This window comes from Herpailurus yagouaroundi, unplaced genomic scaffold, assembly GCF_014898765.1.
Source record: "Herpailurus yagouaroundi ecotype Mexico unplaced genomic scaffold, PumYag 141, whole genome shotgun sequence".
Taxonomy (NCBI): Eukaryota; Metazoa; Chordata; class Mammalia; order Carnivora; family Felidae; genus Herpailurus; species Herpailurus yagouaroundi.
In genome coordinates this window covers 41,656,316-41,681,821 of record NW_024412396.1, presented here as the reverse complement: position 1 = coordinate 41,681,821, position 25,506 = coordinate 41,656,316, and the positions used below count along the sequence as shown (strand labels likewise).

At 38.5% G+C, this 25,506-nt stretch overlaps 2 protein-coding genes across 6 annotated transcripts; both read right to left on the bottom strand.

Annotated features, from left to right (window-relative positions):
* Positions 1 to 2,952: 2,952 nt before the first annotated feature.
* Positions 2,953 to 19,079, bottom strand: CCDC196 (coiled-coil domain containing 196). Of its 5 annotated transcripts, XR_005790981.1 has the most exons (12): positions 19,021 to 19,079; positions 16,769 to 16,973; positions 16,518 to 16,670; positions 15,148 to 15,244; positions 14,406 to 14,456; positions 12,168 to 12,245; positions 11,878 to 11,961; positions 11,299 to 11,358; positions 10,085 to 10,226; positions 9,690 to 9,781; positions 3,342 to 3,400; positions 3,099 to 3,152 (listed from the first exon to the last, which is right to left on the bottom strand). XR_005790981.1 is itself a non-coding variant. In XM_040477417.1 (11 exons), exons 2-11 carry the CDS (start codon positions 16,816 to 16,818, stop codon positions 3,033 to 3,035), a joined length of 894 nt encoding a protein of 297 aa, XP_040333351.1. In that variant the 5' UTR covers positions 16,819 to 16,973; positions 19,021 to 19,079; the 3' UTR covers positions 2,953 to 3,032. The 5 variants fall into 5 exon arrangements, 4 of the variants coding, with proteins under 4 accessions (XP_040333351.1, XP_040333353.1, XP_040333354.1 ...); XM_040477417.1 differs by lacking the exon at positions 9,690 to 9,781 and having other exon boundaries at positions 2,953 to 3,152; XM_040477419.1 differs by lacking the exons at positions 9,690 to 9,781; positions 10,085 to 10,226 and having other exon boundaries at positions 2,953 to 3,152; positions 11,299 to 11,377.
* LOC121031926 (developmental pluripotency-associated 5 protein-like) lies at positions 10,401 to 10,926 on the bottom strand. Its single transcript, XM_040477421.1, has one exon. It carries the CDS (start codon positions 10,924 to 10,926, stop codon positions 10,576 to 10,578), a length of 351 nt encoding a protein of 116 aa, XP_040333355.1. The 3' UTR covers positions 10,401 to 10,575.
* Positions 19,080 to 25,506: the final 6,427 nt, after the last annotated feature.

The following is a 25,506-nucleotide window of genomic DNA, read 5'->3' as shown; positions in this document are numbered from 1 at the left end:
GGAAGAAAAGGAATTAATATGGTAACAAAAATTAAAATTAAAAAATTAAAAACAACACACACACACACACACACACACAAATCAAATAAATGATGCTAGATTGTAGGTGTGTTTTGGTCTTGTTGTTGAAAACCAAAAAAAAAAAAAAGGCGAAAAAAGCAGGGGGAAGGAAAACGTTTGAAAATTTGAAAAAAAATGAATACAATGAAATAGAATAAAATGAAATGATGGACAAAAGGAATGAAATCTTTCCATCTTGAAATCTTTTGCAACTATGTGGATGGAGCTAGACATATTATGCTAAGTGAAATTAGTCAGAGAAACACAAATATCATATGACTTCACTCATATGAGGACTTTAAGATACAAAACAGATGAACATATGGGAAGGAAAACATAAATAATATGAAAACAGGGAGGGGGACCTAACATAAGAGACTCTTAAATATGGAGAACAAACAGAGGGTTACCGGAAGGGTTGTGGGAGGGCGGATGGGCTAAATGGGTAAGGGGCATTAAGGAATCTACTCCTGAAATCATTGTTGCACTATATGGTAACTAACTTGGATGTAAATTAAAAAATAAATTAAATAAACAATTTTTTAAAACTGAAATTATGGAAGTAAAATAGAATTTGAAAAATTCACAAAAATGTAAAACATATAGTGGAAAAAAACAAATAAAAATATTTTTAATAAAAATTGAAAATAAAAATAAATTTTTTCTCCTTCTGTATTCAAGAAAAAGAAAAGAAACAAAAAAGAGAAAAAAAAAGAAAATTGAACAGATGGACCAGTGAACACACTGAAACATGATTGAAATTACTTCATTTTCCCCTAGAAGTCAAACTATGAAGAGCTTTATAGTCCTTAAGCTAAGCAAGCGGATTTGTGTTCCTGAAGAGTGAGATTGGCCCAGTTGGGCAGGGCTTAGTGTAACATCTCCATTCTCCACTAGATGGCGTTGCTAGCCTACTGGGGTGGAGTGTTGTGGTGCTCGTAGGTGCGTATGCACATGCATGGGAACAGTGAAAATGGCATCACCCAGCTACTCAGTCTCTAGTATCGAACTCTGTGCTCTCCCCGACCAGCAATCGCGCACCAGTCCTTTGTCCTCAGCTTCCATTCACTCCCTGCTTTTACGCTGTCTGTGACCAAGCCCCAGGTAGCACCTCCCTCCTGAGTTTTATCTCAGATGCAGCTGTGTTTCCCAACCCCTTACTTCTGAGGGACTGCAGCTTTGACCCGTTCTGCCCCTCTGTGGGAGGGTCTCACACAGCAATGACCGGGTGCCGGCTGCTCCCAGGAACGTTCAAGGGACCATGCTGCTGCTGATGCTCAGAGACTGTGGCTGAGTGCTAGCCTACCCCAGAAAAAGTTCACACGATCATGTGGCAGCCGTGTTTCAGAGATTATGGAAAATCACACCACACAGCTGGCACCAGGCTTCACTCCCAATGACCTTGTTCCAGCACCCGTGAATGTGGTTTTTCTCCCGGGTCCACTGGGGCCTTTGGGGGAGCCACACAGCCTCTACCAGATGTCCTCCCAGCAGGGGAACCGCCTCTCCCTGTGTGGCCCAAAGACCCTCAACTTCACTCTGCTCCTGGGGATTCGCCCTTCTCACCAGGGCACCACCAGGTATTGAGCTGTGGCGTTTCAGACTTTACACTCCCCCTGTTTATAGAGTCTTAATGGAATTTAAACCCTCTCCTTTTTCCTTTCTCCCTTTTTAGTTCAGTCCCTGCAGCTGTTTCCACTTTTCCACTTTCTCTCCAGGTGGTTTTTTTTGGGGGGGGGGTCCTTTTCCTGGACTCCCCCTCCACCTCTGTTCTCTCTCCATAAGCAAAAACAGCTCCCTGACCTCGGCGGCTTCTCTCTCCCCAAGTTCACCCCTGCGGGCTGCATACCTGTGGAATTCTGTGGTTCAGGTTGTGCAGATTGTTGTGTTAATCCTTAAATCAGTTTTCTACGTGTACAGGATGGTTTAGTGTTGATCTGGCTGTATTTAATGAATGTAAGACACAAAGAAACTTCCATGCTGTTCCACCATCTTGGCCCCTCTCCCTAGTGAATTGGTATTTTTAAAAGCTCCCAAGGAGATTCTAATACAATAGTTAAAATTAAGAATTGCTGGGATGGGAGAAGGGCACCAAACTCAGCCCTATGGACAAATGTTAATGGGCAAATAGACAAGGAGAGAAGAATCAACTTTATACAAAGGCATGGAGATAATAGACCTCATGGCACATCAGGGGAATTGCAAATAGGTCTGTTGAGCTCAATATATGAAGAAAGGTAGATACAGTGAAAAAGGAGACTAGAGACATAGGCAGAAGGTAAATCATTATATGGTCTATGAAGGAGTTTGGACTTTATACTAAAGTCAATGGAAAACCAGTAAGAAAAAGACATGATCTCATTCCTCTTTTAGAAGAGACAGCTTCAGGTGCTGTGGAAGATAGAATAGAGGAACTAGAGAGGGGAAACCAATTAAGAGCCATGCTAATCTAGGCAGGAAAGAGGGCCTGAACTAAAACAGTTAGGTAGAAGATAGGAAGGTAGGAGATATTAAAGGAAAAGATAACGAGGAGGCAGAATGGAGGCAGATAACTAGGAGGCAAACTAGGACAGTAGGACATGATAGACGAGAGAATAAAAAAACTGTAAGGCTTATAATTTTCCTTATTTTGTATGTACTTTTGCTCATATGTTAGTGATGGATCTGTGCAGAATGAAACATTTCAGAGGTGGAGAGGAACAGCCTTTCATGGACTTGTTAACAGCATACAATGTGGTTTGAACCTAGTCATTTCAAAATCAGAAGCTATCAAAATAATCAGGGACTATTTTACAATCCCTAAATGACTAAATTCCTGACATGCTTAAGGTCAAACATCTAACTAGCATTTCCACCCAATTTAGTGGGGACAGAATAAACTGCACTAAAACAAAGGTTTGAGAGATTTTAATTAACACAAATGGCTGTGCCTCGTCTTTAAATCTGTCCAAAGCAAACGGAGTGAAAGCCTTCTAATCCTTCAGAGCTTCATCTGGCAGTGACCTCAGAAAAAAGATCCTCCCTCCTACATCATCAAACTGATTTCCTTTAGCTCTTTGTTGTTCTGTGTAGGTTTTTGATCCCAGAATTCTCTACAACATAGAAGGGCGGGGTGGGGGGAATCCAAAAAACAATTAAAACATCAAGTGCCCTGGCACCCACTTTACAAATCTCCTAAAAATATTAAATTAGAATGTACTTTAACAAATAAATTCTAAAAATCTACACCCACTATCTATGCAAGCCTTTAAAATAATTTTGAAAATGAAACTAGTTCTTACCACATTAGATTCGTTTTTGCTGGTAGTTAATCTGCTGGTAGTTGTAGTGTTCACAGTACCTGGTGGGAAACATTAGGAAAATGGGAGCTTTCTTTGAGGAAAAAAACCCAACAAAACAAAACCTGGTTTTATTTTGAGTTGTAAGGCTACTAACATTCATCACACATCACATATCATTGCATCACTGTAGAATGACTCTGGCATTAGCATTAATGTGGATTTTGTAATTGTGTTAGAAAACAACTTCCAACAGTATTTTTAGAGTTCAAGTGGCAAACCCTTCTCTGCTGAGGGCCCATGTCCCACGGAGGGAAGAAAATCATTTGAGGATTATATGCAAGTAGAAATAATTTTGAGAGCCTACAAAGCATATGTTTAATATAACTTTTACATGAAGAAATGGGATGATAAATTTTATATATATGTATATATATATGTATATATATATGTATATATATGTATATATATGTATATATATGTATATATATATATATATATATATATATTTCCGATAACCCAGATACATATTCCATAAAAATGGCCAACTGTGGACAGTAGAGAACAACAAAAAAGATAAAGGTGGGCGAGGGGACAAAAAAAGGAGGCAGACAGAATGACAGGCATAGGCTGAGATGAAGAAGAAGACAGCCAATAAAAAGCGGGGGAGGGGGAAGAATTGTGGGGCGTTTAAGTAGGCTCTGTAGTGAGTCTGTCCTAGGTTAGGGTTGCCAGGATACCCAGTTAAATTTGGATTTCAATAAACACTAAATATTTTTAGTATAAGCACGTTCCATGAAATATTTGGAACATGCTTATACTAAAACATTATTTATCTGCAATTCAAACTTAACTGAACATCCTCTATTTGCTAAATATGACAACCCTATCCTAATAATCCTGCTGAGTTTCCTAAGTGTGTGATATTACAAAGTTTGGAAGCTATTGTCACTCATTGAAATAATCATAATATTAATAAAGGTACAGTTTATTTTTTTCAACCTTCAAAATTTATTTTTAGGAAGGAAGAATTTTATTCTCCCCTGGACTTCTGTGGGGTTTTATAGGAAGTGAAAAAATGACTTCGATTCAAAATTAACTTCATAACCTACTATAGGTAGTAGTAGTAACTATAGTAACTACTATGTAGTACTACTATAACAGAAACCTAACTTTGACATTCAAAGTTCGAGTTGGGCTGCCTGGGTGGCTCAGTATGTTAAATGTCTGACCCTTGATTTTGGCTCAGGTCATGATCCCAGGGTCATAGGATTGAGCCCTGAGTTGGGCTCATGCTGAGCAGGCAGCCTACTTAAGATTCTCTCTCTCACTCTACCTCTGCCCCTCTCCCCCCACTTGTGTGAGTCCTCTCTATAAAACAAAACAAAACAAAATAAAATAAAGTAAAATAACAAAATCCACAAAAGGTTCAAGTTGCCTCAAAGCTTTAAAAAGCCCATATTTAGGAGTGCCTGGTTGGCTCAGTTGGTTAAGCTTCCTTCCGACTTTTGAGGTTGGCTCAGTCAATATCTCATGGCTCCTGAGTTCGAGCCCAATGTCAGGTTCTGCACTCACAGCAGGGAGCCTGCTTGGAATTCTCTCTATATCCCTCTCTCTCTGCCTCTACCTTGCTTGCGCTCTCTCTCTTTCTTAAAATAAATAAACAAACCTAAAAACATATTTACCAAGGACCCAGATTTGAGCTGTGGGTTTCTGACTCTGTTTTCCAGCATTTTAGCTTAACATTATTTGGCAGCACTTACTGGAGTATATGTCAGCCATCAGGAAGAGTAATACTAAAGTGAAGTAAAGGTTAAAGCCAGGAAGAATGACTTGCTTTAAGAACAGAGAGAGTTATAGAATAAATAAGGTCTCAAGAGTATTCATTTCCCACCTCACTGGGCTTTCATCTGAATTTATAAGTGTAGCAAAATATTCACATCCAACCTTCAGCCTCTTCTCAAAAGAACTCAAGGAAATGCCAAGAGTATGAGTTCAGTAGGGAGAGGAGGTGGAGGGGAGGAGAGAAAAGAAGTCTGTCAGAATCAAATGTCTTATCGTCAGTTATATTATTGCCGAAGATAAACTTCCTCTTTAAACTACCAGCAGGCATGATGGAAAAGTCAGCTGAATTGAAAGATTATTTCATGCCTGTGCTCTCTAAGATACATGGCTGCCAAAGACCACGAACTGTTCTCTTGACTCTACAGAGGCTGGGGAAGGACTGTTCCATAGCCTGGGTCAAATTGTAATTTTACACTGGTGGGAAAGCAAATCCCTTTACATGTGACCCATGTCCATAAGGACTTCACTCGGTCTAAAATGTTTTTCTCTTCTATAAGCCTAGGCGAGGCGGAATGCCAAACAGATTAGATTGACAAAGGTAATGCTATATATAACCAGGGCCTCAAGAGGGTTTGCAAGTATGGATTGCGTAAAGTACAACAAACTAATATTAACACAAGATTGTATCTTGCCAACCAAATAGATCACACCACTGCAACACAGCCAACCAGCACACAGGACAGTTTATGTGGGAGGAGGGATTCTTGGCCAAGAGTAGTGGGAGAAACCTTTTTTCTATTTGGAAATGCCTAGAACAGAAGGGCCTATACCCTGATTTGCTGGGAGGTGTGTCCAAAATGACACTTCATCCTTTAAGACAGGTTTGTGAAATTCAATTCTTTCGAAACTAGAGGAAAATGAACTGTATCTAGGAACAGTATTAAGGACTCAAACTTCAAAAAATCAACACCGTGTACAATTGCCCAACTCATTTTATAATTCAGTGTCCCAATTACCTGAATTTTCTGTGGTGGAAAGAAACAGTATTAGATAGGGATTGTGGAGGAAGTGGACAGTGGATGTATTTGGAATGGAGGGAACTTTAGTTCAAGGCATAGAATAATAGGTAAGGATTGCACAGCAGAATATGGAGTTTATTAAGGTCTAATCAAGGCTGCCAGTAATACACCTCAGTGCAGAGCATGGAAGAAAACATCAATAGTTTTTTTTTTTTTCATTTGATATATAAGTGTAGCACATTTTGTCCTAAGAGTAATAGAAGGCCAATCTCTCTGACGATATTTCAGGTTTCCTGAATTACCACTATTTGTGGACTAGAAGCCTGGATGTAATTGGTGCCACCTACTGGGTTAAATGAAGAATTACAAACTGTGAACCTGTTTTGAACTGTTTCCTTTACTACTAAACAAATTACCCTTAGGGAGTATGAGTCTTCATTGGGACGATTACATATTAAAAAGTTGATAAGTTCAGATTTAAATCATACCTTTTAGATGTGGAAGGGTCATGAGATATCATATGCTTTAACACTGGCATTTTCTGCACATTTTAGGAGATGAACTTTGGAGATGGAGTCAGAAGCCTGGCTTTTCTGAACTAGTTTTTTGTCCTATGATACCTACCCTAGAGAGTTATTGTGAGCATTACCCAAAACCACATGTTTTCAATATGCTCTATAATATGTTTTGACTGTCTTAGGCAAAGAAAAAACTGAAACTAAATGACTTGCCTGGGTTATTTAACTGTTTAGCCTCAGAATAAGGCCTGTGGCTCATATATCTGACTGTAAAACCAGAGCTTTTCTATTAAAGTACCGTTTCCAGAAATTTGATGGTGGGATGATTTTGAGTGGCAACTGAAATAAATTTAGGAGGTGCTAGAACACAGCATTAAATACTATAGAAATCACAGTGAAAAAATTACTCCCTTTTCAGTTCTTCAAACTCGATTGCATCAAGGAGAAATTTTCGGTTTGGTGCAGGTTTGCTTTAAAACTCCCTACACCATGCTAATCTCACTTCCTAATAAAGATAAAACGGACCTCAGGCTTTAGCATCTGGTTAGAACATTAAAATCTTGTTTTCGGTATACTTATTAAGTTTACTTTCTATTATGGAAAACTATTATTGGTTTTCCACTTAAAATAGGAATTTTGGGGCGCTTAGACGGTTCAGTAGGTTGAGCCTCGGACTCTTGATTTACAGCTCAGGTCATAAACTTGTGGCTTGTAGTTTCGGTGTAGGGCCAGGTTCCGTGCTGGCAGCGAAGAGTCTGCTTGGGATTCTTTCTCTGTCACTCCCCTTTCCCCTCTCCCTTCCCTGCCTCCTCCACTCTATGCATGCGTGCACTCTCTTAAATAAATAAACTTAAAAAAATAATAAAACAGTAATATTAACTTTATTTTCCAGGAATGCATTAGGAAATTAAGGAAGCCAATCTAAACAGAACATACTGAATAAAAAATAGACTAAGGGAATTTGGGAAACACTGAGCATGACTAAACCGTATCATATCACATCACTGTTGATAATGTTATCTTAACATAATTACTTTAAAAATCCCTCTATGAAGAAAACTAATGCTTCTTTTGTTCTTTTTTCAATAATCAAACAAAGAAGTCAACATAAACAAAATCTAGGACTCAGATTTCAGATCCCCTTAGGCTCAAATAAACCCAAAGATTTTGTGTGATGTGGGTGTTAGAAAATGAAACTGGCCTATAATCAGTGTTCAGTGAATGCACAATCAGTAAGACAGAGCAGTAATGGGTCACATATGCCTGTAGCTACTTTCATTTGTGGTAACTGGAAATTTAGTGCCCTATCACTTAATTCTCCAGAAGCATAAAGAGGAGAGAAAAGAGGGTACAATCTGTGGGCTGCCCTAGTCCAAAGTTCAAAGATTCAAAGTGCTGCAAGGAAGGAAAAAAAAAAAAAAATCTCCATAGGGTGATTGAATCAAATGGAACCCTTCACTATTTACTAATCTTGACTTGATTTGAATCTGGAGCTAAAAGATTTTAAACTCCTTACTCTAAGATCCTTTGAAATGACCTTCAGCTAATTTTAAAGTAAAACAAGAATCTGTCCTTCTCATACCCTCTTCTCCTCCATCTTTTAAATTTATAACTTGATGACTTTATATTGCTTCTGATTGTATTCTAGGTTCTTATTGGAGAAGAAAATCTCAAGCTTTCTGTTTCCAATTCTTATCAAGCAATAGTTAAAAGAAAAAAATATAAGTAGAACACGGGTTAAAGCATGGGTAGTAGATCCAGCCATCTAGATTTTGTAAATTTTATCTATGGGCCAAGTCAGACTAATAGTGTGCTGTGCACATGGACCAAATCATCTTGAACTGACCCATTGCTTTTTAAAAATTTCAGATTGATAATTTTTTTTATTATATTGTGCCAACAAAGATAAGAAACAGGCTAGGAAATTTAGATTCTGAATTCACCTTAGAAATATTGTTGAGGACATTAGCTACTATAACATATGTAGAGTATCCCATCTCCATGGAAGAGAAATTTCTCTCTGGTCTCACTACTAGTAAAATCTATATTTCTCCTGAGCAATTGGTTTATTATTATTTTGTGGACAATGTAAACCCATGTTTCTTTTTCTGGGAAATCCAGAACCAAGTTTGAAGCCTGCTTCTACCAACTATATATAATACTTTCATCATGTATTTTCATGTATTTACCTGACTTCAACTTATTTTCTCTTTGATTTGATTTACTCATATATTTATTTAATCTTATGTGCTCTGTGTGATTTTATCAGCTGTTCAAGCCCTTAATAGAATAAGATTGAGAAGAAATTAGAGATATACATACTGATACCAATACTAATAAAACATTGTCATCCCCTAACCATGATTTCTCCCTGCATGTGTCTTTTTTAAAATAGAATTCAGATTCCACACAGGAGCATCTGTACTAAGTATTTTCCCATTCTTAAGTAGACTGGTATATTCATGGAGAGTAATTTTATTATCTTGTTTCACAATTACATATATTCCGTACGTTCTTTTGTATATATTAATGTTATACGTAATTAATTTAAAAATATATAATTTAAATTATAAAAATAATTTAAATTAAAAAATAGAGTTCAGATTCATAGATCCCTGAAAATTTAAGAACCTTTTCTCCTGTCCCTCAGAAGCTATTCTTTTATTTTTATTAAAAAAATTTTTTTAAGTGTATTCCCTTTTGAGAGAGAGAGACAGAGCACGAGCAGGGGGAGGGGTAGAGAGATTGAGAGGGAGACACAGAATCTGAAGCAGGCTCCAGGCTCTGAGCTGTCAGGACAGAGCCCAACACGGATCTCGAACTCACAAACCATGAGATCATGACTGGAGCCGAAGTTGGACACTTAACTGACTGAGCCACCCAGCCTCCCCCATTCTTGTCTTTTTCTTTCTTTTTTTTTTTTTATGGTAAAATCAGTTACTGTTTTCTCTAATGATGCCATAAATTCTTTGGGAGGGGGGAGGAAACACTGAAAATCTCAGAGAAAAATCTGGATTGGCAAAACTCACACCCATTGTCAGATGGCTATCTCTTTGGCCTTCTGTTCTGAAATAGCAGAGTCTATTCCAACAAGATTCATGAGATCAAACTACAATAATTCCTAGGAAAATGGAGGAAGTGGGGAGGAAACTAATGTTATCAGGTGTCAACTATGTATCAACTACATATACTAAGTACATAATATGTAATTTAGTCTTTACAAAAGAAAATTCATTTTCTCCAGAGGAATCCTTACTTTACCAGAGCTTCTGAGAAATAATAATGATAGTTATAAAACTTATTATGTCACTACTAACATTTAATTTACTGTGTGCCAGGCATTGTGGTAATCACTTTGCAAGGAATGGAATTTTCAATGTAAAATAAAATAAAACCTCCACATGTATACCGATACTTTACCTACCTCGAGACCCAGGAAGATTAAAATATGCTTGCTTTGGCTCCAAATTCTGCTGTAAATTCAGTGACAATTTCAGGTCATTGGCCTTCTGGTAGTTCTTCAAGGCTTCAATTCTCAACTCAATCATTTTGCCATTAAAGCCATTCTACAGGAGAACATTTTTCAGAGCTACACATATAGTATTGGCTTCTCTAAACCACCTGTTACTTGAAACCTTTTTACTCAGAAGTTTATTTATTTTTTTTTTATTTATTTTTTTTATTTTTATTTTTTTTTATTTATTCAAAATTTTATTCTTTAATTAGCAAACTTGGGAGGGGAGGGGAGGGTGGCAATGGTAGCCACATTAGGACTCCGAGGCAAAGCCAGAGACCACAAACTGTTGGTTTTTCCTTGCCAAGCTGGAGCAGACTTTAAACCAGGCCAGATCATTCCAGCTCTGACCACAGTCTACTCTCAATCCTGCATCCAGGTGCGTTGGTTGCTAACTGGCTTCACTTCATCCAAGGACCTAGATGCAGGGCCTTCATGGCATCCTCCAGCTTGAGCATCCCTCGTTCCTGTCGCTGGCGGTGCCACTCGGCCATGGACTGGAGCATCCATTTGGCCCTAAGCTTGTACAAGTAAGAGCCATAAACCACGACCTCGGCGAGTCCCGAGGATTCCAGAACCTTTAACTCAAGCATGACTTTGCTGACTCGCTCGATGTACGGGATTCGAGATCCACCTACGCCAAACATAGCTTCCAAGAGTTGTGTCTGGACCTGAAACACCTCAGGATCTTTCAAGTCGTCGGGAATTTTCACCCACGGTGTAATATCTTTTCGTTTCGGCAGCGTCCCCATCTGCACTGGTTTCAAAACCAATTACACTCCAACCCAAGCTAGGCCTAACACAGTCAGTCCTTACTCAGAAGTTTAAAATGATCCCATCATGCTCAGTCTTTAAAGTTGGGCAGAAAGTATTTGTGATTCCCCCCACCCCCATTTCAAATAGAACAAAATCAAGACTAAAGGAAAAAAAAATTTATTTATCTTAAGTTATTCAAGGTGAAGCTGGAGATAGGTTTCCACAGCAATCTCGCCATGGAACATTTCTTTTAGCAGGATAATTGGTAATCCAGAGGAGGGCATAGGGATTACTATTATGAAACTAAAAGACATTGTATTATTTGAGTGAAACTGTATCCCATGTCCAACCTTGGAAGATCTTAGTACCTGAAGGATGTTGGCTTGTTCCTGATACCTGACCCATTCCATTTTCCTCTGTGGCTTTTCCTGGTGGAAGAAAGAGCTTCTGGGTGACAAAATAAATTGAGATCAGAAATCAGAGTTCTCAAAATGCTGCAAAGACTTCATAGCCAAAGTATGCTGTCATAGATTCACTAATAAATTGGTTTCAACTGCACAGTCCTTCTAGTAGCCCTCATCGGTACAATCCATGCTCTAAAAGCTAAAAGCTAAATGAATAGAATCAATTTTTACGAATAAATTTGTCGTGAGAAGATTAGATACAAGCATAATATCCCTAAATAAATGTTCAAAAACAAATTAGCTATTATTTTGACATCACATAGTTATTGTGGAGTTACATTGTTGGTATAGTTTCTCCCACTTTGCCCTCGTTAACGTTATTTCCCCTAAACTTGCAATGCCACTCTGATTCAAATATAATATCCCAAAGGAACCACATCTCCTATAAAACTTGTATCAGTTTCAGGAGCATACTAATACATTATTAAAAATTTCCATTCTATCACCTCTAAAAGCCCCTACCATTCAGAAAGATCACACTACCTTCTTTTTCTCTTTCACTTTCTCTGCACATGATGTCTCCAGTTCATTCTTGGTCTTCCTAGGTGAGGAGGGGGTTTTGGGAACCTGGGATAAAAGAAGAGAGCTAAAGGAAGAGAAGGTCCCGGGAAAGAAGTACAATGTCTCAGCCAACAGTAAATCCAACACACATATGCTCAAGGCCCAGATCCCGCCTATTTGCCTGCCCAAATTAGCCCTGATTGTCAACAGGCTGTTTCCAGCAGCGTGGCATCAACAACCCTGAAATTCTAAGTAACATGTAGTCCACTTGCCTTTCCCTCCTGCAAGTCTGCTTTGTTTTTTATCTGCGGTGCTTTTTGTTGATCACCAAGTTCTTCTGTGTCGAATGTCTGTAGAGAGACATTTTGGCAAAGCTTTAAATTGGTGGGAATTAGTGAGGGAAGTGGAAAACCAATATAAGTCAAGGTTTTTTGGTTTCTGCCAGTCAGGAAACTGTCAGGGTTCGACCAGAAAAGTGTACTACCAAATGGGGTTCAGAATGGAACAAGTCCTTCTATTTGGTCTCTTTAGTGTAACTTATAACAATAAAACCTACTAACTGTACCCTTATTATAAGCCATCAGTACTGTAAGCTACTTGCACATGTCTTTACTTGTTTACAATATGCTACTACATTACAAACATTCTCATTTAAGCCTCACAGGACTATTTTTACTTCCATCTTTTCCAAAGAGGAAAAGATATTTGAAGAGGCTAAGTCATTTGTTTAGGGTCACACAGCTACAAAAGTACAGAGCTGGAATTTGAAGTAGATCTTGTGAACCCTGAAGCTTATGTTCTTAACCCCTGACCATACTGTTTTTCTCTCTCCACTTTCTGCTGTCTAAAACTATGGGTAGGGAAAGCCAATCACAAGCTAATATACAGGGACATCCCTTTTAAAATCTTTTGGGGGGCGCCTGGGTGGCGCAGTCGGTTAAGCGTCCGACTTCAGCCAGGTCACGATCTCACGGTTCGTGAGTTCGAGCCCCGCGTCGGGCTCTGGGCTGATGGCTCAGAGCCTGGAGCCTGTTTCCGATTCTGTGTCTCCCTCTCTCTCTGCCCCTCCCCCATTCATGCTCTGTCTCTCTCTGTCCCAAAAATAAATAAACGTTGAAAAAAAAAAATTAAAATCTTTTGGGAGCTTTGAAGAAGCTGGATTTTCATAGACGAATTGTGCTGGCATAGTTCTTATCACAAGGGCTCAAAAACAGAAGAACTAAAACTGACAATTCACAGAACTGATTTGTAGCTACCTCTGAGAAGTAGGAGCAGATCTCAGGTCAAGATGCAAGACTTGATGGTATCCTGATTATTTGTGGAAAGTTAATATGAAAAAAGCAGTCAGAGATCACACTACACGCTGTTTATATCACAAGACACAATCTATTCTTCTAGTCTTCTAGTCTGTGAAAAAGCACTCAAATCCCAACGACTTAGACTACAAAGGAACATCCACTCCCACCTGGTTTCCCAGCAAAAGGCCCTACTATTATATATTAGGCAATGCCGTGATTGTTGCAAAATCATAGGAGAATTAGAATTAGGTATTTATTCATTCATTCATCCAACTTACATTTACTGTCTACTATGTTCTAAGCATTGTGCTACATGCTAAGGATTCAGAGATGAACAAAGCAATCAAGAAACTGGAGGAGCTTGTATTCCAGAGGGGGTCAGGGAGATAAGAAACAAGTATAATCATAATTAATAAATAATAATAATAAAATAAAAATAATAAGTTTAATTATAAAAAGTGCTATGGAGGACATGAATAGAGTTATATAATAGAAAGTAAGGAAGGGGTGCCCTATTTTATTTATTTATTAAAAAAACTTTTTTTTAATGTTTGTTTATTTTTGAGAGAGAGAGAGGGAGGAAGGGCCAGAGAGAGAGGGAGACACAGAATCTGAAGCAGACTCCAGGCTCCAAGCTGTCAGCACAGAGCCCGACACAGGGCTGGAACTCAGGGACCACGAGATCATGACCTGAGCCAAAGTCGGACCCCCAACCGACCGAGCCACCCAGGCGCCCCAGGGTGCCCTATTTTAGATAGAGTGAACAAGGAGGACCTCCCTGAGGAGGTGACATTTAAGCAGAGACCTGAAGCCTGAATATGAGCCAACCAAAAGAAATAGTATTATAGGCCAGGGTAAAGCAAAAGCCTTGAGATAGGAAGAGTCTGGGCATGTTTGAGAATCCATAAGGAGGCCCGTGTGGGTTGCATAGAAAGTAAGGAAGGGGAAGACTTCTGTGAGAAGAGAGAGGCAGGCAGGCAACAGCCACATTATGCCACAATAAGGAGCAGCTATAAATGGTTTCCATAAGAATAACGACGTGATTTGATTATTTCAAAAATGTCACTCTGGCTGCTGTGCGAAGGATGGAATGGAAGGAGGCAAGGATGGAAGCCGGGACGTGACAAAATGAGAATGGGGACCAGAGGAGAGGGTAGTTCTTTGCATTAGGGCCTGTAAGACAATTCTATCAAGAGATCCTTAGAGGCACACCTTGTTCCATAGCATCTCCATTTCCTTCCGAAGCGTCTTGTTTTTCCTTTCCTGTTGGGGGTGGGGAGGAAACCAAACAAACAGAAACGTGTTTGTCCAGTCATTAAAGTGAAATTGGAAGAAATTATAAATAATGAGGGGAAAGGGATGGGGACAACGGGTATAAAACAAACCATAAAGGAAGGCAATAAATAGACCTAGCTCAAAATCCAGGAATATGAGAGATGAGTTTGATGATAATGATAATAAAAAAATAATAATGATTTTTAATAATAACTATAATTATGGTAATTATAGTATGATATCAACAGAAATGTGTTCCTCACACAACACTTAAGATGTTCTGATCGTACAGAAGTTTCTCTGGGGCTTAGACCACTAATTTATAATTTTTAAGATCCTTTACCTTGTTGGTTTTTTTAATTATGAGTCTCCTGAAGCAAACTATTTCTTTTATTTTACTTTGGTATTTTCTATTCTTTCTGAAATGTGAAGGGTTAATATGCTTGTATTACTAACCCCTGAATGAAAAGTTTTTAAGAGTCAAAAAGAAATAGAATTTTTGCTACCAAGTCTTGAATTTGCCCAACATTTCATCTAACCCCTTTCTAGATGAAGGAGATAGGAGTATTGGAGCCTCAGATGCTAGAGATGAACTGTCTTTCCTTCCACATCTGATGGTAGTAATTGAGTTGAGCCCTGTTCAGGAGGCAATTCCCTGAAATGCCCACCAACCTCTTACCAGATTCTGCTTCATCTCCTCTGCTTCCTTAATGAGCTCCATGACTGAGGATTCTTCACTCCCCTTCCCTGCCATGATCTGCCTCATGATCTGTAGACTAGAATGAAAAGACATCACAAAACATAATACTTCCTAAAGGGCAGTATTAATACTCTGCAAGCAGTCAGAAAGTGTTCTGTCAAGGGAGAGAGATGGGTGCCGAAGTCATAGGAATTACAGAATTCCTTCTGGACATAGTAGCTCTCTATAGGATGATTTTATTCCCAATCGACATTTGCCTCAGCTATGTGCTCTAAAATGAATTCTGTGTCCAAAAATGCTCAAAACTTAGGCCTCCAACAGCCAGTGAGACTCTTCTTTACTCCTTCAGAAAAATATCTTGGTGTATGGCTTTTGGGGTAGAAAGGGTGTTTTGCCCCTGTGAAGAAGGAGTTCATAGAATCTGTTGTCTTCAGCATAAATCCAAGAATTATGTCCTACCCCATCTCTGTTGGTATTGCTTCTCCATGTGAAAGACATTTGAGTTAGTTGGGGAAACCACTTGTATCCTTATGGTAGCTCTCAGAGAATCCAAGTCATCAAGAAGTTTCTAACAAAATCTGAATCAATACCAAGTGAGTCAAAGACTCTCTATTCTTTAAAAACATTAATTTATGCTTATGTTTATGGTACTTTTTCCTCCTTAATTATAAGCAGCGAAGCAAGCCTTTGTGTTCTCTTGCCCTGAGAGACGTTTATTTCTGCATTGTAAGCAGCTGGTGCTTGATCACAACTTTCTGCCTGGCTTTTGCTCTCCAAAAGTCGGGGCTCCCTGAGATGCTTACTGTAAGGGTAGAGAATGAAGGTAGATCCATTAAGGTGAGATTCTTTGAGAGTGGAAAGGAAACAAAGTTGGTGGGTCCCAAGAACAGTGAGTGCTCTAGTTAAGAGTTGAGACCTTATCTGCCTAGCATATTAAAGAGGCCAGACCTCCAGAAGACTCCTAGGCCCAGAAAATTTTTCTATTTCACTGCTTTGCATTGGAAGAGCAGAGTCATCTACCCTAAAGTGATTCCACAAACATGTATAAGGAGCTATCAGTGTAGCCATGATAGACTGACGATACTAAAGGCTCTTCTCTGTTTCTCTGGTGGGCATCCTAGGGAAGAAGGGTGATAACTGTAGCTCCTTGAGATGAGGGCTGAGTCATATGTAATTTTACTAAAAGTAAATAAAAGATTACTTGCCACTGATTTGTGGCTACAAATTCTTTATCTATTATAGCTAAATGTCTAAACCTTTTTAAAAATGTAAATAATCATTGTTAATCCTATGGATTAAAGTTCTCCAGCTTTTTCCCCTCTAGGAAATCCTGAGTAGGGAGCCCTTACCTTCTCTGTTTTTCTTCCAAGTTAGACATCAACTTCTGGAATAAGAGATTGTTCTTATCTTCAAGAGGTTTTAGGATCTCTAGCAGTTCCTGCTTCCTTAGCTTTAAGTCCTCATTCAATTCCTTCAAGTAGTTGTCATCTATTTTGGAACATCTGTGGGAAGAATAATATCTGTCTTTAGCCTAGGTTAATAATAGAGACTCTCCTTTCTCTTCTGGATAGTTACCACTTGGCATCTGTTCAAGGCTCACCTTACTTTTGAGGGCAAGTAAGATCCTGAAGGGTTTGAACCACTTGTCATCTTGAAGGGAAATTTCTACTCTAAGAATAGAGATGTCTTCTTGAAAATACATGCCTTCTTGTTCCATTCAGTTAGGTCATCATTTTTCTGCTGCTGTTCTTGAAATGTCTGTTGCATTGGACTGGTTTTTAGCTGCAGCTTGAGTCACAATGGCCCTAAGACCACAGAATCAACAGGTCTTTTAAGAAACTCCAACATCAGAGACAGCTTGTTGACTGAAAATACTGTCAGATACATCTGATCAATTCTTTCCTTAGGTTTAACCAATGCCCAAAGTTTTATCCTGAAGTCTTTGATTGAATAGGGCAGAGAATCAGAACACATCTATATTATGGAATTCCTAGAAAACAGTGGCTGGTCAAAAATAACTCACTAACACCACCTTCCATGCCAAGTAACCTCCATTGAATGTCTACGACATACTGTCCAGATTCTGTGAGTAAGGAAAATAGAAATACAGAGCATCTACCTTCTGAGGGTCTTAGGAGAAGAGAAAAACCTCTAAGAGACATTTTTGAAAAATAAAGGCCAAACTGGCAAATATAAGCTATGGATATAATAGTGAGCAATATATGAGCTAACTATCATTATTTTCCTATCTTCAAAACTTGATATACTACAGGTCAAGAGAGAATAATACTGGACACATAGCAAGAGACATAATTTGTGAAAAATCCATACTATCGGTATGTCCTTCCACAGCCAGGCTTTTTCCTGAGAGACTGCAAATTTACACTTACTTCCAGATTCTGATTCGGCCTCCATTTTTCTTCCCCTGCTAGAACCACATTTCTCCTAGACTAAGATTTTCTGTCTTCATCTATGTAACTTAGTGAGCAGAAAATAACCCAAAGAGTCACACATTTGTTTCTTCAAGCCCTTTATTTTTTTTTATTTTTTATTTTTTTCTTCAAGCCCTTTAAACACAGCTTTAGGGCAATATTTTTAGTGATGTTCTCAAATATGAATTAAGTCATGTCAATTTCAAGTATTGACTGAGCATTTCTGGGCATCTTCTATGGGCATCCTCCAGAGTAACTTAACCTCTTTGTGTTTTGGGAAACCTTAAAGGCAGAATATTGTAGTGGAAATAACACAAGATTTAGTTCGTCGATCTTGGTTTGAATCTTGGCTTCACTGTGAGAAGTGAGCTGACTGTGAGCAAGTTACCAAATTCTCTGAGCCTCAGGTCCCATTTTTGTAAAAATGAGAATGGCAAAAGGTTTGAGTGAGAATTAAATATAATATTATATGAAGTTCCTAGCTCATGTCAGGTGTTTACTTTTTCATGTGTTTTTGGTTGTTATGGGTTTGGGGATTGTTTAATGCCCTAAGCAATACAAAATACAAAAAAGGCTGATTTATATGAGGCTGATGAAACTTAAACTTCAGAGCCCTTTATCTTTACAAACTTCTCTCAAAGGCTCCATACCTCATTTTATATCCATAATTTTGTATTCTTTTTTTAGAAAGAGGGAAATCTCCAAATTATGTATACTTCAGGGTCCCAAAAAAACCTGGATCTGCCCCTGGTTGGATCTGATAAATATTTCCTATCAGGATCTTCTACAGCAAACCTTCTTAGGCAGTCTCTACAAATACATTTTCTTTTTTTTTTTTAATTTTTTTTTCAACGTTTATTTATTTTTGGGACAGAGAGAGACAGAGCATGAAAGGGGGAGGGGCAGAGAGAGAGGCAGACACAGAATCAGAAACAGGCTCCAGGCTCCGAGCCATCAGCCCAGAGCCTGATGCGGGGCTCGAACTCCCGGACCGCGAGATCGTGACCTGGCTGAAGTCGGACCCTTAACCGACTGCGCCACCCAGGCACCCCTACAAATACATTTTCTAAAGCAAATATGTGCCACTTGTACGTTTTGTATGATAGCTAGTATAATATGACATTAAATTAGAACAGTCATATCAGATGAAGCACAATGTAATTCACACTGGTTGTCTTAAGAGTTCCCATGAAAAGTTTGGATTTAATGAGGGTGAACAAACTAGTTAAAAGAAGGAACTAAGTGGACTTATTACTAATAGTTTTTTTAGACTGTAGATGTAGGTGGTATCAAATAGTAGAGAACAATAATGGCATTGATACTAAAGCAGAGCCTCTTTAAATTTCATGTCTTAATGTTTGGTTGGCAGAATAATGTTAGAATTTTAAAACACTTAATGGACAGGCAGCATCCAACTCACCTTCCTTTGTGTCCTTGCTTGCAAATGATTGAACAGGGAAGAACATTTGCTATTCTGACATCAGAATATGTTCTTTTCAGTGGCCAATCAGCACCTTTTATTCCCTAACATTCCGATGCCCATTTCTCCAACTTGTAATCTGACTTCAAGAAGAATATTTGTCTTGTAATAATGTATACATTAAAAGAGCTTAAAATCAAAAACTAGTATTGAATGGATAATTGATAGACTACATTAACTCTGGGACAGAGGTAGGGAAGGTGAAGCTATAGATGACTGTTAGAAATTGAAAGGAGGGAAGTTGAACACTGATTTTTCCTGCAGTAGAAAGTTAAGTCATCTGTTGATTGAGGAAGCATGGTAGGAAACTTGGGAAGAGCAATGACTTGAGGTTTGGAATAGCACCTGCACCATGGAAAAGGAAGCCAACCAGGCAAGAGTGAAAGGATCGCCAAGTAGTGCTAAAGGTCAAGGTGAGTTTGGGAGTTGCAGTTTGTCATGGCATGAATCAGCAGTTATACAATTTCTCCAGCAGTACTTGGCAAGATAGAAGCAATAGTAGGAAGAACAGATGGTTGGTTGACTCTGAGCTGCGATTTGGCAGAATATATAAGCAGAAGTTCAAGGAGTAAGGGGGCTGAGCAGTCTGGTAAGAGTATCCATAAAAGAGAGAGTTGATCATGGTATTCACGCTGTGCAGGGAAGAAACTGAAGAGCGGGTGGTTAAGAGGAGAAACCAGGAAGCGGTTGAGTTTAAGGGGTCTAAGGAAGAGGAACAGGAGGTTATGGTCAGCGAACATACTTCTTATGAAATAACTTGTAGGACCTCACCAATGTTTAGATAAATGATAGTAGCAAATCATATTTTTTTTCTGCAGTAAACATTGTGTTTCTTTGTCACTGCATAATATCCACTGAAATTCATATGGTACCTCAAATTAGGCCTTATAACAAGCTATTTACAATGACCTCATCCAACATTAAAGCATTTGATTTTAGTATCTGTTAAGAAAAAGCGTGAATGCTCTATAATTAGAGAACTCAGAGCAGTAACATTTTAGTGTTAGTTTTACCAGTAAAGAATCAGATTAGTCTAATTAAGCCAGGTTTCCAAGAATAGAGGCAATTATTTTCATATTAAGGGGGAAAAAAGTAAGAGTGTGCACGAGACAAAGAAGTTTTTCTATTCTCCCCTCCCTCAGTTTTGGTTGTGGCCACAAAATTCCTGAGGGAGGAAACATAAAGACCTTCTGGTCCTTTCTGACCCAGAGCCAGTTCAACCTTGAAGACATTATAAGATTTCCAATAAGTAGAGAAGTGCTGGAAAAATCATAGACATTAGGTTCTTAAAGATCACCCACCTCTCCTTGTGCTGTTTGTTAGGACCACTTTGTTGTCTGTTTTACCTCTTTATAGCTGTCCCAAGCTAGGTAGCATCTACATTTGGAGTGAATCCGGGTAGTTTTGAGGATTGAGTTACATTTCAGGACTCTTGAATTCCCTGTGTTACTGTTGAGGTCTTTTTGAAAGTAATGCATTTTCTCAGTGTGTCCAGATACTTAGTACAATGGTCTTCACACTGAGGCAGGTGAACTTTCACAAAAGCATTTCAGGAAAGGTGGAAATGAGGTTGGTTTTCAGTGAGTCTTTTGCTGGATCCTCAATTTCCACAAGCGCTCTTCACTAAAATGGATTTGCCTGCAAATGCCCCTTGGCCACTTTCCCCATCTCCCTTTTCTTAATCACATTTTTCCCTTTTGTTAAAACGAAATACCTTTCAACCATCTGAAGTCTTACTTCAGCGACTTGTTTATCTTACTTTAGAGATTTGCTCAGGGGATGGGTTAAAAAACTTCTAGGGCATTAAACTAACCACAGTTCAAAATGCTGGTGTTGGGGTTAAAGAGAGGGAGAGATTGTTAATGACTGGATTACAAATTATTTTGCAGGTCGGGTGGTTTCCAATTCTTTGCTTTCAACAAAATTGAAGGATGACCTAATAAAATTGTCAGCTTAAATTTATTACAAATGAGATTTGATGATAAATTACTATATGGGTTTTGGCTTATCATTCGGAAAGAGTTCAAAGATTTCAGTGACACTGCTGTAACAAAATACCTTTCATTCCTATCTATTTATTTGCGTAAACAAGTTTTCTCAGTGAGTATTGTATATGAAGTAAATAATATAAATAAAATTGATGCTGAAGTCTATATTATTCTAGACTAGAATAATATAGGTAAAATATAGATAAAATAATATTCACCTGTAAATATGTGAACTAAATCGGGGGAGGGGACAGTCTACCCATCAATTAATACAAGCATTTCCAAAATAACTTTTTATACTTAAAAATCATTTATGAAAAAAATTGTGTTCTACTAATAATTATAACGCTAATGCAACTCTAAAGAAATGTTAACATTTAGACCCTTAAGGTCACAGGAAATAAAAAATAAAATTTCAATGTTACATACATATTTTGCAGAGAAGTATGATAAGGTGATAAAAAAAGTCTTCCAAGCATACAATATGTTGCATTTGAATAAAAAATTCTGTGGGGAAATGGGATGGAAATGTGAGTTCAAAGAAAAAAAGGAGAAAAATATAAAAATTTTGACTGCTAAAGAAGGGCTTATTCACAGTTGTAGATGTTATTGGATATGGGTTTTTAAGATTAATTGCATACATTTTAAAGTGATATAAAAGATTTATTTGAAAATGTCAGTATGTCAATACACCAGAAATGTTTTTTGTAGCTATTTAACTTAAAATAATAAATTTTAGAATCCAACCTAAAAACATGTGAAATGATATAAAACATGTGAAAATTCTTTTAGAACATACAAGCAAAAAAAAAAAAAAAAAAAGAAAAAGAATTAAAGACCAGCACTCTTGCAGTGGTTCTAGGCTCTGATGTATTTAAGAATCCCCCGGGAAACTTGTAAAATCTGCAGATTTCCAGGCTCACCCCCAGAGATTGCTACTCTGTAGATCTGCAAAACATATGGTTTTAATAAGCACTCCTAGGTGATTCTGATGTGTGGTCTGTGGACTGACCTTTGAGAAATATCACTTCAAGCTTTCTTCTCTGATCACAGTGCATCAGCAGAAAGCTGCTTACTTGAGTTTTTTTTTGTTTTTTTTTTTTTTCCCTGGGCCATCTGTAGAACTGCCTCCTCTGAGTCATATTTTGTGTCACACCTTCACCTTTTGCTTGAGATGTCCTGAGAAAATTTTATGAAGGCTACCTGCATTTGTAAAGAAAATCACCCAAGACATCATTCCATCACCACCTCTCCCAGTCACCAGCACTTCCCACAGATGACCACAAACCATAAATTTCTTTCAGAATTTGGTACTAAAGAAAGTGTTGCTTCTTAGGAAAATACTGGCATGAATTTTTCTTAGAGATATAGCAGTAAACTAGTTTTGTTTTTCTTTTCTTTTGGTTTGCTAAGAATCTCAGATAATTTTGTGACCTTGGACATTTGGATCCTAACCTCTGCTTATGACCTTCTAACCTAATTAAAATTTTCTTGGTCTTGATTTTTTTTTTAAAATTTTTTTTCAACATTTATTTATTTTTGGGACAGAGAGAGACAGAGCATGAACGGGGGAGGGGCAGAGAGAGAGGGAGACACAGAATCGGAAACAGGCTCCAGGCTCGGAGCCATCAGCCCAGAGCCTGACGCGGGGCTCGAACTCACGGACCGCGAGATCGTGACCTGGCTGAAGTCGGACGCTCAACCGACTGCGCCACCCAGGCGCCCCAGGTCTTGATTTTTTAATAAGTTTTTTTTTTTTTAATGATTTTAATTTTTTTAATGTTTATTTATTTTTGAGAGATGGAGACAGAGCATGACTGGGGGAGGGGCAGAGAGAGAGAGGGAGACACAGAACCTAAAACAGGGTCCAGGCTCTGAGCTGTCAAAACAGAGTCCAACGCAGTGCTCAGACTAGGGAACAGTGAGATCATGACCTAGGCCGAAGTCAAGACACTTAACTGCCTGAACCACCCCTTTTTTATGATTTTAATAAATTACCTCCAAATCCTTTCTAGAGAAGTATAAATAAGGAAACAAATTGGCAAAATTATTATGTTTCTATATATTTGTTAAATATATGGATAAAATATTTGGAACCAAAAGCATTTTCTAGTTTTATTCATCTTTGTATGTGTTTATGTGTGTGCATGTGCGTATGCGTGTGTGTGCATCCATCTGTAAAGGAAGTTTGCTTGTGGATGTAGAGAATGGATTGATGGAATTTACTGTTACATGTTGGGTGTACTCATTTGTAAGGCATATTGGGTTTTCAGGTGCACAACTGGATACATGGAAGTTAGGACAGACTAGGTAGACTTGGGGGGCTGGTAGAGTACCCAGGCTTCAGTTCCATGTGGGGATTGTAGTATGTTGCAAATAGGAAAAGTAGAATCTCTTAAAATGGAAAAGTCTAATAAGGAGATCCAAGGCTCACAGAATTCACCTTAAGGGAGGTCCAGATCCTATGGGCTGGTATCTATAAAGATGCCAATGTTCTTCCAAAGATACCTTAAACTTTTTGACTGTCCTTGAAAATAATGTTTAGTAGAGGGTAGAAGATAGAAATATGTAGTCTATGTATGTATGTATGTATACAAGAATCATTTATTTGTCATATATTCTAAAAATCCTATTATACACCTGCCCAGCCTCAGGATTAGAGTCAAATGAGACAAACAGGATAACATTCTTACTTTTTGCAAGGGCTATTATGAGTCTCCTTCCATAATTTAGAAAAAAATGTATGTTTTTGGCCATAAGGTACCTCAGGTATAAGCCTTGGCAGGGAGAGGGGGAGAAAGGGCAGCAGAGGCCCAGTCTATAGTGGGGTGGGGGGCCACCACTCAGCTCAAGCCAAAAATTCAAACCCATTTCTGCCAATCATTGACCCCAAAAGAAAGTAGAACTCTCTGTTTTTATGTGACCTCTTGACATTTTTTTTAAAGAGAGAGAGCAGGGGAGAGGGGCAGAGGGGGAGAAAGAGACAGAATCCTAAGCAAGATCCATGCTCAGTGAGAGCCTAACGCAGGCCTCGATCCTGTGATCCTGGGATCATGACCTCAGCCGTAATCAAGAAGTAGGATGCTCAACCAACTGAGCCTCCCAGGTGCCCCTTGATCTCTTGACTTTTAAATGCTGCATGGACCAAACAACATTATCTGTGGATTTCATTTGGCTTCTAGAGTACCAATTTGGAACCTCAATTCAAGATAAATCCATCCATTTTTTTTTCTGGGCTAAGATTTTTTGTTTTTGTTTTTGTTTGTTTTTTTCCTGTACTTAAATTATCATTTTTAAAGAGGTATTTAAATACAGATAATTCAAGCAGTGTTTTGCAGGACTCAAACTCAGTAACCGTGAGATCATGACCTGAGGCAGAGTCAGATACTCAACCGACTGAGCCACCCAGGTGCCCCTAGGAAGTCCTCTATGAAACCACTCTTGGGCATATGATCATGGTGAAAGAGGGACAGATACGTTCTTTCTCTTGCTCATTGAACAGTTTCAATATTTACCAAATTGAACTTGATAGTTAAAAGTATCAGCATTTTTCAGCTTGAAGCCCTTTCATACGTAGCAGACACTGTTGCCTGCCTATATCAGTGCTACTTCCTCTTTCTGCCTTGTGTCTAGGCCAGGGTTGGAATCACAGTTGGTCTGAAGCAGTCATGACAATTCAGATCCTCTTTGCCAGTGATAGGTCTAAGAATGGACATAGAGTCAGTCCTGGCTAGGGAAACATAAGGGGAAGACTGCTGGGGTTTCCAGGCAGAATGTTTCTTCTCTAATAAAAGGAGGGGAAAAAAAAGAGAAAAAAGTATATTTACGTTCTATCTTTCCTTTCCTACTTTGGACACTGTCCTCTTAGGGCAGAAAATTCCGAGGTACCGTAGGCATTTTACAAGGAGGCGGAAGGCCAAGAGAATTACAAAGAAAGGAACCCAGCCCCCTGATGTGGTAGAGCTGCTGAAATGACTTTTGAACCACTTACCTTCAGACTTCTTGTCACATGAAAAAATTAAGTGCCCTATTGTTTAAACCATGGATAACAAGATTTTCTGTTACTTGCAGTGTAAAGGATTCTACCTGGAATACCATATAAATGCAGGGCTAGTGGTGTGTCAGAACTAGCTCACACAGGCTTGTGAGACAATTGTGTCTATCTCTTCCCAATTCTACTCTCAGTGACTTGGAGTTGGTAGCTTTAAATAACCTATGGTGGGAGTATTTATACTATGGAAGGAACTAGGCCAACGATATTTATCAGGGCCTTTTCCCCTCGAGAACTGGTTGTTAAACATTTATCAGCTGCCCACCACTGGGCAACTTACCTTACTCCTCACAGGTAATATAATAACAGCTACTAAGCTATTTATCATCTTTTTTTAAATTTTTTAATTTTTTTTTTTTGGTAAGATTTTATTTTTAAGCAGTCTCT